This window comes from Dysidea avara, chromosome 1 (genome assembly GCF_963678975.1).
Source record: "Dysidea avara chromosome 1, odDysAvar1.4, whole genome shotgun sequence".
Taxonomy (NCBI): domain Eukaryota; kingdom Metazoa; phylum Porifera; class Demospongiae; order Dictyoceratida; family Dysideidae; genus Dysidea; species Dysidea avara.
The window spans coordinates 63581880-63597332 of record NC_089272.1 but is presented as its reverse complement, the minus strand read 5'-3'; the positions used below and the strand labels follow the sequence as shown (position 1 = coordinate 63597332).

The 15453-nt window shown below is 38.4% G+C and overlaps 2 protein-coding genes across 2 annotated transcripts; one reads left to right on the top strand and one right to left on the bottom strand.

Annotated features, from left to right (window-relative positions):
• Positions 1-447: 447 nt before the first annotated feature.
• On the bottom strand, positions 448-7694 carry LOC136240692 (uncharacterized). Its single transcript, XM_066031718.1, has 2 exons — positions 7533-7694; positions 448-1693 (listed from the first exon to the last, which is right to left on the bottom strand). Exons 1-2 carry the CDS (start codon positions 7601-7603, stop codon positions 658-660), a joined length of 1107 nt encoding a protein of 368 aa, XP_065887790.1. The 5' UTR covers positions 7604-7694; the 3' UTR covers positions 448-657.
• Positions 7695-7722: 28 nt separating this feature from the next.
• Positions 7723-10558, top strand: LOC136240699 (uncharacterized). Its single transcript, XM_066031728.1, has 4 exons — positions 7723-8459; positions 8575-9417; positions 9618-9810; positions 10093-10558. Exon 2 carries the CDS (start codon positions 8593-8595, stop codon positions 8923-8925), a length of 333 nt encoding a protein of 110 aa, XP_065887800.1. The 5' UTR covers positions 7723-8459; positions 8575-8592; the 3' UTR covers positions 8926-9417; positions 9618-9810; positions 10093-10558.
• Positions 10559-15453: the final 4895 nt, after the last annotated feature.

Below are 15453 nucleotides of genomic sequence, written 5' to 3'. Positions count from 1 at the left end.
TCACTATAGTCGGATATAGAATTTTAAAAAAAATGCAGTGTCTGTCTGGCAGTCATGTGAATAAAATTTAAAAACTTAGACAAGAAGGGTCCTCAAACAAAAAAAAAAAAAAAAAAACAACACCAACATCCCTGACCGGGAATTAAACTTAGGACCTCCAGTGTGTGAGTCCAGGGTCATAACCGCTGTGCTACGTGGCTCCCAGCTACCAACCTCTTTTAGTTTCTACCTTATATATGTCATTCAAGAAGAAACCTGATGTATGTATAGCTAGAGTTCAGTGGCTTGGGGTGATCTGAAGCATGGTAATTACAGCTATATACAAACTAGCATTTGATAACAGATACCATATAGAGTGTGTTATAACATTAAGTGTCTGAGATCTCAAGAACAGCAACACAAAATTTAGTTAATAAGGCTGATACTAAAATTTAAACCTCACTATTAATTTGCATTACTGTGATGTAGCAAATAGCACAAGCCATGCAGTTGTATATAATTATGTTATTGCGGTACATCATTTAATGGTTGCAGTATTCTATATATTATTACAGTTCAATGTTAGTTAGTCATATACATATGTAGGTACTGTATGTGGCTATACCATAATAACAGAATAATCAAGTGTACATGTAATTGGAGGCTTCTTTTAAGCAATTACATAATACGTCTCTTCTTCACTATCACTGCTTCAGAATCATCAGCTACATAGAATTCTGTATCATGAAAGTCACTTGAACGATCTAAATTGTCTTCATAGGTTTTCTCATGTTGGCCATTAGGCTCTTCAGAGCTAGCAAAACTGCAACTCTGATTAGCCTGGCAATCACTGTTATTTAAGATTTCTGTTTCAGCTGGAGTCGTTATCCATGGTACATGTTGTTTTAGTTGGCTGATAGAAAGATGATTCTTAAATTTACATTCTTTTCTTCTGCTTTGTATGCAGTAGTGTTCGTGAGATGTAAGCATCACTGTTGCATTCTTCTTGTCAAAGAATAATTTTCGCTTTTGAGGTATGTACATTGCAATACTAACATGTTCATGTCTGTCATAGTTATCTCTTCTCTGGGCATATTTAAGCTTTTTATGATAGTCATTTACTGCCACTTGAAATATTGTGTCTGTTGGATCTTTAAGGCCATTGCATAATTCAGCCGGAGGTTTGAAATACTTTGTGTTATTTCCTGTTATCAGTGGAAATGACAGAAGATTCTCATCCTCCTCACAACAAATCAACACCACATGATTAACCTCTCCTTTGTACACTAGTGTACCTGCTGCTCTGTAACAAATTTTATGGTTTTTACCTCTCATTCTTTGGTATGCTTCTATGGTACTGTTGATGCTAATCTCAACTTGAAAAGGACCATATAAATCAGCTTCATCTGTTTTTGTGCTAAACCATAACACAGGTCCTAAGTCAAATTTGCTTGGTATTTCAGTCATTGGCACTGGTGGTTCACCTTGTTCAACATAGTAGCTACAATAACCTTCACGGAAATCTTTATAATCTAATAAACGCCATTGTTTTGGATTGCCTTTTAAAATAGCATAATCTCCTGTACAAATGTCTATTAACTTATCAAAGTGTGTTCCATGGAAAATAGCAGACACGTTACTGCTAATGAGTGGTTTAGTAGGTTGCTCTTCTTTAATTTTGACAAAGACACCAGGATAGAAGAATTCAGGACAGCTGTATAGTGTGTGAAAGTATTAATAAAGGTTGTGTATCTTTACAGGCTCTTGTTATAAAGTGAGAAATTAAATCAACACTGATTTGAGTAATTTTTAGTGGTTAATTATATTGTTCCATTTGTTGATTTCCATATAACTACATTAGTACTATACCAAGTTGACAGATTCAATATTTTTATAGCTTCAGAGCATAACAGCCAGTCTAATATAGTCTTCTAATCAGGGCTGGCCTTAGAGATTCTGGGGCCCTAGGCAATATAAACTGGGTGGCTCCCCCAGAGGAAGTGGTACTGTCATGAAAAATTTGGACCCCCCGGTCCAAATATATCGAAATATTTGGACCTCCGGAACAAATATATCAAAATATCTGGACCTCCAGAACAAAATGTTTGAAATAATATATGGACCCTTTCTGAAATATTTTATACCCCTACAAAGTTTATTATTAACATCATTTACACTCATTCAAAGGTGGGTCCAGATATTTCAACTGAAATAATCGATCCTCCCCTTGTCTATATTATCCTTGCCCTAGTACCTGTTACATTCAGCTAACCACCCCAGTCTCTAAATGATACAGTATTAAGTGTCTAACTATACTTCAGGTAGCTAAGTCAAAATAATGGCCATTGATGACAACTTGTCTGCCGATAGTGAGGAATGAACAGAACCACCGTAACAATGATCCATGGATTCCATAAGCTTCCAGTTTTAACAACAGTCTTTCATGGGGAACAGAATCAAATGTTTTCACATAGTCAATGAAAACACAGTGAAAGCCGTAGACGTCAAGTATTTTACCCAATCGTGTGTACGTTGTAGCTAGCTAGTAGTAAAGAAGTGGTGGACTGATTAGCAAACTGGAAGGGTAGCTATAAATATTTCATTTAAACTAGCCATTTGCTCTCTTGCAGCACAATCTTATCTTAAAAGAGGATTAAATAGTTCAACTGAAATTCCCTGTAGTCAATAAAAGGGGGGAATAAAACATTTCAAAAGAAATTATCTGTTTCCCACACTCCCACAGCACATATAAGAGATGAAACCATCATTGACAAAATTACAGGTTTTTGCAATTGAATTTGTCGCCTTTGCGATTGAATTCGTCCCGTTTGCAATTGAATTCGTCGGTTATGCAATTGAATTCATCGGTTTTGCAGTTGAATTAGTCGGTTTTGCAATAGAATTCGTCCCGTTTGCAATTGAATTCGCCGGTTATGCAATTGAATTCGTCGGTTTTGCAGTTGAATTAGTCGGTTTTGCAATAGAATTCGTCGCGTTTGCATTACAATTCGTCATAAACAAAACGGCTCCAAGAAACCAACCGTTCATTAAGAGACGAAATTATTTATGCCATGGAGAGTTACACTTGAGGTAATTGAAGCTGGTAGTACGCGAAGCTGATAACTGTCTGACAAGTTAAAAGTTAGCTTGCTCGCGAGTGACCACACCCATCACGAATGGCGTAGTAGAGTTGGAATGTTGCTGGATAGGCTGTAGAAGAAGAATTATTGCTTTATAAAGAGTTGTTTACTACTGCTGTACTTGAACAAGTTCTTGTAGCAGCTGCTACATCATGTTTTCGTGTTTGCTCCAGCTGCCATTCTTGTTACGGACGAATCGTTTAACTGCAAAAGCGACGAATCATTCTATTGCAAAACCGACGAATTCAATTGCAAACGGGACGAATTCAGTTGCAAAAGCGACGAATTCAATTGCAAACGGGACTAATTCAACTGCAAAAGCGACGAACTCAATTGCAAACGGGACGAATTCAATTGCAAAGTCACCGAATTCAATTGCAAAAACATGTAAAGACCAGATTGCAAAAGGTGCTTTTTTCAGGGGTCCCCTTTTTTCATGCACAAATTTTGACTTATTTTTTGAACTTTGATGCTTCATAACTTTTTATCATTTCCTATACCTGTATGAAATTTTCCATTCTGGCTATATTTAGATACAAACAGCAGCTTAATCAGTGTAAGGAGTCAACTGTCACAGTTATAACATTTTGTTTGCTCACATGTAAAAGGGAGCCTGTATTCCGCGGAATACAGAATAGCAGAATAACGGAATAAGCGAAAATCACATTCTAAATATTTTGTTATTGTTTATAGCCTCTATAACGTTTTAATATACATACCTCACCTCGTAGAGAACACAATCACGATGGCTGGAAATGGACTATGTGCAGATCCAGCGAAGATCAAAGCTATAACAGCAATGCCCAGACCACAAGACAAGAGAGGGGTAGAGAGGCTTTTAGGCAGTGTCCAGTATTTATCAAGATTTCTCCCACGGCTTTCAGAAGTTGCAAAACCATTACGACAACTTACAGAGATAGATGTCGTGTTTACGTGGCAGCAATCTCAAGAAGAGGCATTTGCTAACATACGAAACCTAGTCACATCAAGTCCAGTGTTGAGATTTTATGATGTCAAAGATGAAGTGACAGTGCAATGCGATGCGTCAGATAAGTGCCTGGGTGCAGCTCTTTTACAGTCAGGACAACCAGTGGCATATGCTTCAAGGGTTCTTTCACCAACTGAACAAAGCTACGCACAAATTGAGAAGGAATGCATGGCAATCGTATTTGCGTGTGAAAAGTTTGACCAGTACCTTCATGGTAGAAACATTATCCATGTGGAAACAGACCATAAGCCACTAATTCCTATTTTCAAGAAAAAATTACTAAGTGCTCCAAAACGACTACAGAGAATGTTATTAAGATTACAGCGATACACATTGTGTGTTAAATATTGTCCGGGTAAGCAAATTTACATTGCTGATATGCTGAGTAGAGCATACCTTCATGAGAAAGTTAGTGAAGCAGAGCACCTTTCAGTATCCCAACTTCAGCTTGAAATAGAGTCAATCTGTCATGCTGAGCATGTGCGTATGAAAGAGTCAACACACCAACAAATTAAGGCAGCATCACATACTGATCAGACACTTCAAACGCTGATGAGCACAGTGTTACATGGCTGGCCTGAACACAGACGAGATGCACCCATTGCTACACACAGCTACTGGAATTACCGTGATGAACTCACAGTGCAAGATGGAGTCCTATATAGAGGCTCACGGGTGATAATTCCTCAAGCAATGAGACCATTAATGCTGAAGAAGGCCCATGAGAGTCATCAGGGTGCAGGGGCAAGCATCCGTAGAGCCAAAGATGTTATATTCTGGCCAGGGATGAATAGTGAGATATACAACATGGTGAGTCAATGCCCAGTGTGTAATGATTATCTTGTTAAACAACAGAAGGAGCCAATGATGACACCAGAGATCCCCACTAGGCCATGGCAGGTAGTGGCACAAGACCTGTTCATACTGAACTGAGAGAACTTCCTAATTACAGTTGACTACTTTAGTGACTTTTGGGAGCTTGATCAACTGCCTGATACACTTAGTTCTACTGTGGTGACTAAGACAAAGCAGCATTTTGGAAGGTATGGAATACCAGAGAAGGTCATATCTGATAATGGGCCCCAGTTTCGTTCCCAAGAGTACACAAAGTTTGCAAAAGACTGGGATTTCACTCATATATCCACCTCACCATACCACAGTCAGAGCAATGGCAAGGCGGAGTTGGCAGTCAAAATAGCCAAGTCACTGCTCAAAAAGGCACGGAGAGATCGCACAGATATTCACTTGTCAATTCTTAACTGGAGAAATACGCCAACTGATGCTAGTGACTACAGTCCTTCTCAGAAACTACACTCCAGAAGGACCAGAACTACTATGCCAACCACTAACGAACTGTTGAAACCAGAGGTTGCTACACATGTAGACAAAGAAATACACTTGAGACGTCAACAAGCAAAACAGTGGTATGACAGGAGTGCCTAGCCTTTGCCAGAACTTATCATTGGACAAGGAGTGAGAATGCAGCCACTTGAGGGCAGACAGTGGAAAAAAGCAAAGGTTGTAGACAAAGTGGGCGAACGATCATACTTGGCACAAACAGCTGATGGCAAAGTGTACAGAAGAATCCGCAAATACTTAAGAACAACTATAGAAGACACAGACATTCCAACTTCTGTCACAATTGAGCCAGTTGTTCCTATAGCTGGACGGGCAGTAATGCCAGATGAAGCATCAAAGATTACTCAGGACCAAGTCACAAATGAAAACCAAGTAGTTACAGACACTGTTGGGTCTAATGAGGGGACGTATACAGATGAGGTACTGTCTGAGCAAAAGATGACCCGCTCTGGTCGTATCATCAAACTACCGGCTAGATATCGTGACAATGATTGAGACATATTTTTTTTCTAATGTATAGCGTTGATTTAGGCCTCATTATATTTTTTTTTTGTAAATTACAGTTGATTTATTGTACTTAGGACTCCCTATACTGTACTTTTAAAAGAGGGAGATGTTGGTGATGTAACATGTATGTGCGCATGCGTGCAAGAGATCATTCTAGAATAATGCTTGATTGATTGAACACGTTGTACTGTTACAGCACCTTATTGCGATGGTAAGTGTATCTCTGCTGACTTTAATTTAGAGACAGGGGACAACCATTTAAAATATTTGCTGTAGCTAGTAAGGCAGGTGAAATTATGCACTTTGTATCACATTGCATGGATTGATGTTGAAAACTGACAAAATGTTGGCAGAGGCAGCCGGAAGAGAAATATTATAGTGAGACACTTTACGATTCTCACTTTTCCATAATGAAAGAAACTGGGGTGGTTTGCTGAATGCAACAGTTAAGGGAGTTCCAAATATATCGTTACAGTACTATTATGATCATCTTCAATCTCAGTCTTCACTGAGTGCCACTACTTCAAACACAACCACCCTGTGACACGGAGTAGCCCGGGCCATCTCGTGATCGCTCCGTCCAGCAGCCTTGACTTACAACATTATATGCAGATAGTCATCTTTTCGTCCCTGTTTCAGCACAAAGCCATACTGACTGAACGTTATCGCCATAGACCCACTCTAGTACAAAGTATCCGTGTTAACTTTTTCAACCTGTGGTGGTATGATGTCGTCCTGCTCTCCTGGTATAAAAGCTGTATAAAAGCTGTATTGGACATCGTCTGTGGTTCGTTAAGCGCTAGTTTGTGTGTGAAAGATTTGTACAATGGTTCTAGCCGCTGTGTGCTTCTCTGTTCTGTGGTGCTGACGCCTAGTGAATTCGAGCGTCGCACTGGAAGACCCTTCGTACCATCGCTGAACGCACCACAGCCAGAAGTGGTGCATCAACCAAACAGGCTCGTAAACATTTGTTACAACAACTTTCAGTTTCTTTATGGACGAACAATGCCCGTATGATTTTACGGTACTGGGCTTTGCAGTGTAAGGACTCTGATTTTCCTTTCCCCAAACCCCTGTTGTAATTAATTGTGTTTGTAGTTTAGTTGTAGAGTAATTTGTATTGTAACTGTATTAGCTATAAATAAAAATAATAAAAAAGTATCCGTGTTCATTTCAGTGCGCGCGGCTGTGCATCCTCAGAAAATCAGTGCGTGCACGATTCAACTCACACGTGTACAGTGTCTACTGCATCCTAGTATCGGTATCCTAGTTGCACCAATGCATATTCTCCTTTAATATTCACTAAAATATCACGTGATTCATACTTATTGGCGATGCGTACCTCGTTGTATATTTGATTCTATCTTCTTAAAAGTAAGAGTTTATCTACTGAATTTGCATTTTTGAGAACTGGGCCCTAGTTTTAGAGTTTTGGGGCCCCCTTAGCCCACGGGGCCCTAGGTAGCTGCCTACCCTTAAGGCCGGCCCTACAGTCCCTGCTTCTAATTATAAGCTACAGTAGTATCATATTTTATGCTTGAAAGTTATGCTAGACTTACTTATAATTTGGCGATTTCATCGGGTCATCCACTTCTATATCAATTTCAGCACTAGAATTTCCACAAGCCATGATAGCTACGTACAATTATATACATGCACACTCACTCCTAGTTTAAACGAGAATGTACTATAAAGTGCTGTGCATATATATGGGTTGTTTGACACCTGATATACTATTATGCATCCTATCAACTGCTAGTCATCGTTGCTTTAGTAATGGGATAGTCCCACGGAAATACCCTTGTTTCTAATTTGTGTTAATAATGTTTCTACACTTTACCTAAATGTTACGAGAATACAGAATACAGCCTTGGTTGTAGTTGGTTGATCATATAAATGGATGACCTAGCTACATGTTCTTTTGTTTTCTTAGATGCTACAAAAGGAGTTAGCCTTCAAGAGAGAGTTTGCTGAGAAGCAAAGCAGCATGATCAACAAGCAGTCAGAGAAGATGTTACAACAACATCACGAAGAAATGAAATCACATGATAATAAGGATTATCTACTGCAAAAACAACAATAACAGAAGCAAGGAACAGAGGACAGTATTGTCTAAGAACTGTAAGAAGATAGTTAAGAGAAAGCAACAAGCTGCTGATAAACTGGTAGAAGAAGTAACTTGAAAGAGAATGGCTACTATATAGCTGAACAGAAGAAGGAACATAAAAGGACAAAAGAAAGAGAAGAACTAATAGTAAAGAAAGATGCAGCAATAGTTGAACTCATTCCAAAATCAGTACCCCTCAAACAAGCAGAGTTAGAACAGAAGAAACAAGAGTTTGATGAAGAGCTACAACCCAACAAAGACACTTTACATCAGAAAGAATTAAAGGAAGGTTACGACAAGATCCAGCAAAATCAGATAGCTGCTAGACAGCAGGAGCATAAGCTAAGGTTGGAAAAAATGGACTGAACAAGAGAGACGGGTAAGTACTGTTGTTGTATGAATGGGTAAAACAGTACTATGTACATAATGTATGTATATTCCAATAAGTGCATGTATATTTCTGTAATGTTTTTGTTTTCCATAACAACTGATAGAGGACCACAAAAAAAGATATGGAACATTTACAAGACAAGTTAGAGAATGAGAAAGGTAATCAGCTAACCAAACTGAAAGATGAGATTACTGAGTGTCGCAAGAGGAAACAACAAAAGAAACGTAAAGAATTGGAAGCATCTGCTGCCAAAGAGGAGAGTGAATGCCAACAAGTTGATGAGCAAGAACAACAGGAACTGATGAAGATGAACGAACAACAAGCAAATGAGTTACGTAAACATGTTGAGGACGCTGCTCGTCCTACCACACCAGGATTTCCTCTACGCATTCAGAAAATGTTCCAGAGAGTGAACAACCCACTACCATTCTCCATCCTCCTCCACCAGATATAGATGATTTGAGGTCTACTCCACTATTCAATCAGATATCATCATATCAGAGATTGAGACAATAGTTAAACTACAAGGAGCAGCAGCTGGTGATCATGATGGCATACAGGTTGGTCCATACATTGACTCGAAAGATGCTCAGTGGGTGTGCACTGGTGGCCTGGTTGCTGTAGACATTGGGAAACTACAACCAACTAATTTTGTAGTATATCGGTTGCAGTTGGTGTGTTTGTTAGAATTCTACTACAAACTCATAATGGAATGCTAGAGGTGACCATCCTTGTAGTATCCAATCTTCCTCCTAACAACTACACAAGAAACTGTTTCCGAAACTCATTCCATTATCAACACATGACAAAGATATTGTTTATCCATGAGGAGCGTATGGAAACAGTTGGAGAGTTTGTGTTGGTAGTGATGCATTGCATGGCACATATTAAAGTGGATGAGCTAACTGATGATTACAACCCTCACTTCTTGAGGGAGTTCTATAAGGTGAGAATATTACATGGTAGCCTTGTAGTAGTACCAGCAGTGGTTTAGAGCATAGCATAAGTGTATACCTGGATGTTTTGGCTATCATACCAGCACACAGTGCCAGGATTTTCATTTAACCACTACTTGAGGTGTCTACAATAGCATGTTCTCCATACTGTACATGTAATGCTTTATATCATGTGACTTGTTTGCTATAGGCCATCAGAACTTGTTGTCAAGACTTGTTCTTTGCTTGTTCACACCTCAACTTATCGCAACTGTCTGGTGAGGCACAAACAATAGAGTCAGCTATTCAAGCATCATCAACACTGACTGGCAAAAATCAACATTCTCAGTGACTAAGTCAACATCAAGGTCCATGCACCATCCAACCTTGATTTCTCCCCTGAGGTGAGTAACCTAAAACCTTCTCCTATCTAGTATCATTTGTTGGTCAAATTGTTTGGCTTTAATCTATCACAGCTAACTTTAATTGCACAAAGAATTAATTAATTACTTTAGTGTTCGAAGTGTATAGAGTAGAAGTACTTCCTGATCATACTAGGGATCAATGATATTTGATTTATTCTTTAAGCAATTCTTTTTATTTAGCTTGTTATGGTCATTATTTTTCCAGCAGTATTGTAGTCACATGTTGCATGCTGTTGTAAAAATGTCTAACTTATACTATAGGTCCACAATAACAAGAAAAATTTCTCAATCATTATTATTATTGAACTGGTGTATCACCAGAACTCAGACCTACAAGAATGTATATATTTATCAGCTACATAGTCACTTGAAGGACACAATTAAGGAGGGACTCCGCAAGAGGAAGGGGAAGCAGTCAGCCATGCCCCTAATACAGACTGCAACATTAGAACTGAAAGAGACATAACTTGTTGAAGGCATTGAAACACTAATAACAAGTAAACTGGAGAAAAAGAGACATTCACAGTCAACATATTAAACAGTAAAGTGTAAATTATATGTAACTATTATTGTTGTTATTATTATTATTATCTTATTATTGTTGTCATTATTATTATACAGCTGTACAGGTGTAATATATCACTTGGTTATTATTGTAACGTGCTGCTATTTTTGCATGTACAATAGAACCATTAACTGTAATTTTTAATAAAATAAATTAATATAATATGTGCTATCGTGAATTGCATGTCCTTTTATAGGCATCATAAAAGTTTGCTTTAAAAAAAGAAAGAACTGACCACAAACCATCCTCACAATACCTTTACAAATACCTAGTTGGCACTTGGCAGTAATAACTGTAGTGTATTTGTATAAACTGAGGTGACTTCAATAAGAAGACTATTGTATAAGTACAGGGGAGGTGCTTCAACCTGACAAGCAGCTACTGAATATCCCATAATATAATTTCTTACCTGGAAGCAGCTTACAAAGTTTGTAATAGGCACTGTTAGTTAGAGTACTCTGAAAACCTCTTCATATTATAGTTGAATCTTTAAATAAAATGTTCTTGGCTCAAGGGGTAACTAGCTAACTTTCAGTGTTGATAAGTTACAGAGTAGCTAGCCTATATACTCAGCTATGGTCCATCAATTCATATGCTTTCAATGCTAACAGAACATTAATTCCACCAAGAAGATTCAGACGAATGGAAGTACTTCTTGGTATTTGGTCGACGATAATTCAACAGATTAGCAAAACTATCTTTACATCATGTGTTGTAGTTATGGCGGGGTCCAAACATGATGAGTGGATTAAAAAGTAAACAAGGTTTGCTGCTATAATAGTAGTGATGATACATGGCACATCATGATCTCAACATGATCCGATGGGAATTGGTAGCTAATTTAATTGAACAAAATGTGAAGAAACATGATCATATTTCCTTAAACACTTTGTGATATGAACGACTCTATTTTGTAGGCGTTGCATAAAGTCGTGTCACTTGTGATTTATTTAGAGGTGGCCCCAAACAGGTAGTGCATAGTCAATTCTGGAAAGAATCAAAGACTCCGTTAGCATCTTCAGGACCTCAGATGTTAATGACTTTCTGTGAATGCTAAGGATATAGAGATAGCTACTATGATGTCTTTTACACACGTTATTGACTTGAGCTCTCATATTGTCAAAATAATTCCTAGATATTTCTGTGTTTCAACTTCTTGAAGTGGATTTTCATCAACCAGAATTGGAAGAGAAATACTAGCTGATACTTTTTGGAGAAAACCACATCACACTAGATTTCTGAACAATGAGTCTTATTCTATTCTTGGCAATCCAGATCTGTAAATCAGAGTTTGATTTCTTATTAACCACATTGTAATTTTCACTTGAGCATGCTACCGTCATGTCATCAACAAATTGTAAAAGGATACTGTGCTCCACAATAGAAGGCATCTCATTTACATACACAAGAAACATTAATGGGCCCAGGGTACTACCCTGAGGTATGCCACCTTTGAGACTATGAAGAGACTTTGTCTTTAAGTTTAACACGTTGCATACGGTGAGACAAATAGTTAGTAAACCAAACTTGTACCGTGTACACCCAAGGCACTTAATCTTTAACATGGTCTAGTGAATCAAAGGCTTTTCTAAGATCCAGGAAGGCAGTACACACAACCTGACGAGCATCCAGAGCCTGAACAATAGTGTCAACAGCAAATAAAAGGATTTACTCAGTGGATTGTCCAGTACGGTAGGCTCTCTGATAAAGACTGAGCAGCTATGACTGTTCAAAGTAATTGGTAAGCTGAGATGCAACCAGTTTTTCCAATATCTTTGTAATTACAGGAACAACAGAAATTGGTCAAAAATGTGAAGGGTCATCCCTAGATCCAGACTTTAATACAATGATGACATTAGCTGAAACTACCTATTCCTTGGACACTGCAGATAGTGATAAAGCGAGCTGGGCAGGTTTTCAGTGCTAAGACGGTTTTGTAACACCAAGCTCTAGTATAGTATCAAGACTTTAATACAACGATGACATTAGCTGAAACTACCTATTCCTTGGACACTGCAGATAGTGATAAAGCGAGCTGGGAAGCTCTAGCTTTTGGTGAGTTTGCAAGCAAAGCAAGTGTCCTGGCAAAGCCAGGTTAACTCTAGCTCGCCTTGAACTCACCAAAAGCTTACCTTCATACAGACAGTGAAAGACAACATTATCATTAACAGGCAAACCTCAAGTTAGCATTAGAGTTAGATTCAGCCTTGGTTTCTTCTTCACCTGGGTGTAAGTTCTTCATATGAAGAATATACACTATTTATGGTTCATCTTAAGTAATAGTTGGTGCCTGAGTGAAATGAAGGTGCTATATATTACAGGGCCTGAGGGTTACTACATTACTTAGACTCCTGTGGTTTGAAATCTATATTATATGTACCTTAACACTCTTGACAGCTGCTTCTAATAGAGAAATGTAGTGTTCATTAGTAGAAACAAGCCATTATTCCACCCATAACAACAGTTACGGTTTTAAAATAACTTTCAGGTGGTGATGCATTGCCAGCGCTACTAGTGTTGATGCACGAAATAAACATGAAAAGGGTCTAAGTAACTTGACACCTCCAGAATCCACCACAAAAGGGTCTAATACAGTGCAGTATATACAGGTTACTTGTTTTTTTGATTACAAGATAGAAAAGTAGCTAGCAGTGGTAGCACAGCAACCTTACACACTGATAGTCCAGGGTTTGAGCCCTTGATGTTTTTTCTTCTTTTGTCTAAGTTTTACTGTCAGTTCAATAGTAGTTTGGAATAGCCACTCTCGCTCCACTGGTCTGTATCATGAGCCACAGTAGTGGTTCATAGTAGAGGTTGCCTATGTTTTTTCTAATAGAACACTCAACTAAACACCACCTTAGAAGTCTCTTCCAACCTCAGAAGAAGCCTTAGAAGTTAATTTGGAAGGAGTTTGGGTTCATTAGCCAAGATGAAGTCAAAAGGACCTGATAAAAGTACTTTTTTTAAAGAACTGAAATCTGCCATTTTATTCATCTCATTATTACTAGGACTGCATCACATACAACCAAGTACATATACCAGCCTAACACCAGGGCAAGCATAGTGCGTAGTTATCATTAGGCTATCATGCTCCAAAAATTGAGCATTATGCTTTTGAACAGTGCTCAAAAATCACCTGTTGTGCTTTTGAGAATTGCCCATTATTCCCAAAATTATGCCATTATAATTGGCTAATGATCAGGGGCGTAGCCAGGATTTTTTTTGAAGGAGGTTCGGATTTAAAGTGAAAGGTCTCAAGGGGAAGACCTGGGTGCTTCTCCTAGACCATGCTTGAACGAAAATGATGCATACACAAAATGCGCCCTTAGGCAGTAACAGCAAAAGGTGCTGTTTGTGCATCTAACTAGCTAAAACCTACACACTGCTGTTTATGCAGCTTATAGAAACTATAGCTAAACCTATTGTAAAACTAACTAATCTTCACTTCCAGACAGCATGCTGACAGCCAACTTCTATTTCCTAGCATACGGAAGCCCTCCACACTCGAGCCCCCTTAGTTGGCAATACTTCTTTCCAGCTATACATTATTTTCAGCCGGTCCTCCTGTTGATGGTCAATAACTTCACTGGGCTTGTACTCCAATATGTTCGAGACATCACGTGCCCACAACATGTAACAAATAAACAAACCATTCATCAGGTAAATATACATCAACAATTCACTAACCTGACACATGTATAACACGACCACTCAAGTTTAGCAGTTGCTACCTTGTAATATGTCTCAACCGACCAGTGAATAGTATTAGTCTGGCGCCGCCCGCCCCTTCGCATAAAGTAAGGGTCTGGTGAAATACAGATACTAAATCATTTCTAGCGCCCAGATTCGGCGCTAGCCAATTAGTGCATGCCAATGACGTTCACACAGAAATCGCCTTGGCAACACAATGCTTTTGTTCGAATTGAAGTGCAATCATCTGACGTAACAAGCATTACGTACGCTGTCTAATTGAATTCCTTTTGAAATGATTAGGTATTTGTATTTCACCAGACCCTTACTTTTGCGAAGGGGCGGGCGGCGCCAGACAATGAATAGTATATCCTTCGCCATTTCAACCATGCATCACGTGCGCAATTGATCAGGTGATGCAATAGATATGCTTTGTAATGGTTCAGCATTAATGTGATGTGACCCTCAAGAGCAGTACAGAGGAGCGCCAGTGGGAAAGTAGAGAGCTCCAGGGCTGTAAGATTTAGCGTGATTTTTAATTAAAAAAAAATAATCTGCCTCTGAAAGGGGGGTTTGTCCGAACCATCCGAACCCCCCTGCCTACGCCCTTGATGATGCCAGTTTATTGCTGTATCAGGCCATTTTCATTGATGTTTAAGCTTCAAAATGTCTTCAATTCTTTAGCTGGTTGCTGTATTAGAGTATTTAATTTCAATGTGACTGCTTTATTAGAGTAAATAATATACAGTGACTGTTCTATTAGAGTTTCTGACTGCTCCTCGATCTTTTTAACGGAATTGTGCAATCTGCAGATTTTCCTACTGTTAAAGCTTTATAATCACCTCAAAATGCTAGCATAATTCCTGATTCCCACACATACCTATTATGCCCGAAATTATGCTGGCATAATAGTCGCATCCCTAGTTACCATACTGTTCAACAGAATAAAACATATATAATTAAGTTAAGTAACTGCTCTATTCGAGTATATCAATCTGTGCAAGTTTACAAGCTGCACACACAGAGCTTAGGGTCATTCCATACCAAATCAAAAAATAACAAAAAATCCTGACCCCTTTAGATTTTCATGAAATTTGGCATAGACATGGATTCTGCTAAGAAACTTTCTCACACCAAAATTTGGCCCATTCTATTGATCTCCCTTTAAGATATGACCACTCCAAGCTTATTACAAAATACTACACTGATTTAATAAAATGGTCATAACTTTGTCAGTGATTGTCACAAAATCTTTCTATTTAGATTTTTGGAATGCTTATTAAATTCTCTTTCAAGTGATATATAATTCATTATAATTACTCAAAGGAAAAGGCCAAACCACAAAAATGTGACCTTTTCTTTTGATC

What these genes read in the sequence shown, in the direction of transcription:
- LOC136240692 (XM_066031718.1), bottom strand. Translation starts at nt 7,603, where the DNA reads ATGGCTTGTGGAAATTCTAGTGCTGAAATTGATATAGAAGTGGATGAC. An exon ending in ATGAAATCGCCAAATTATAA is followed by an intron (nt 1,694 to 7,532) that starts GTAAGTCTAGCA and finishes CACACTATACAG; the next exon opens with CTGTCCTGAATTCTTCTATC.
- LOC136240699 (XM_066031728.1), top strand. Translation starts at nt 8,593, where the DNA reads ATGGAACATTTACAAGACAAGTTAGAGAATGAGAAAGGTAATCAGCTA.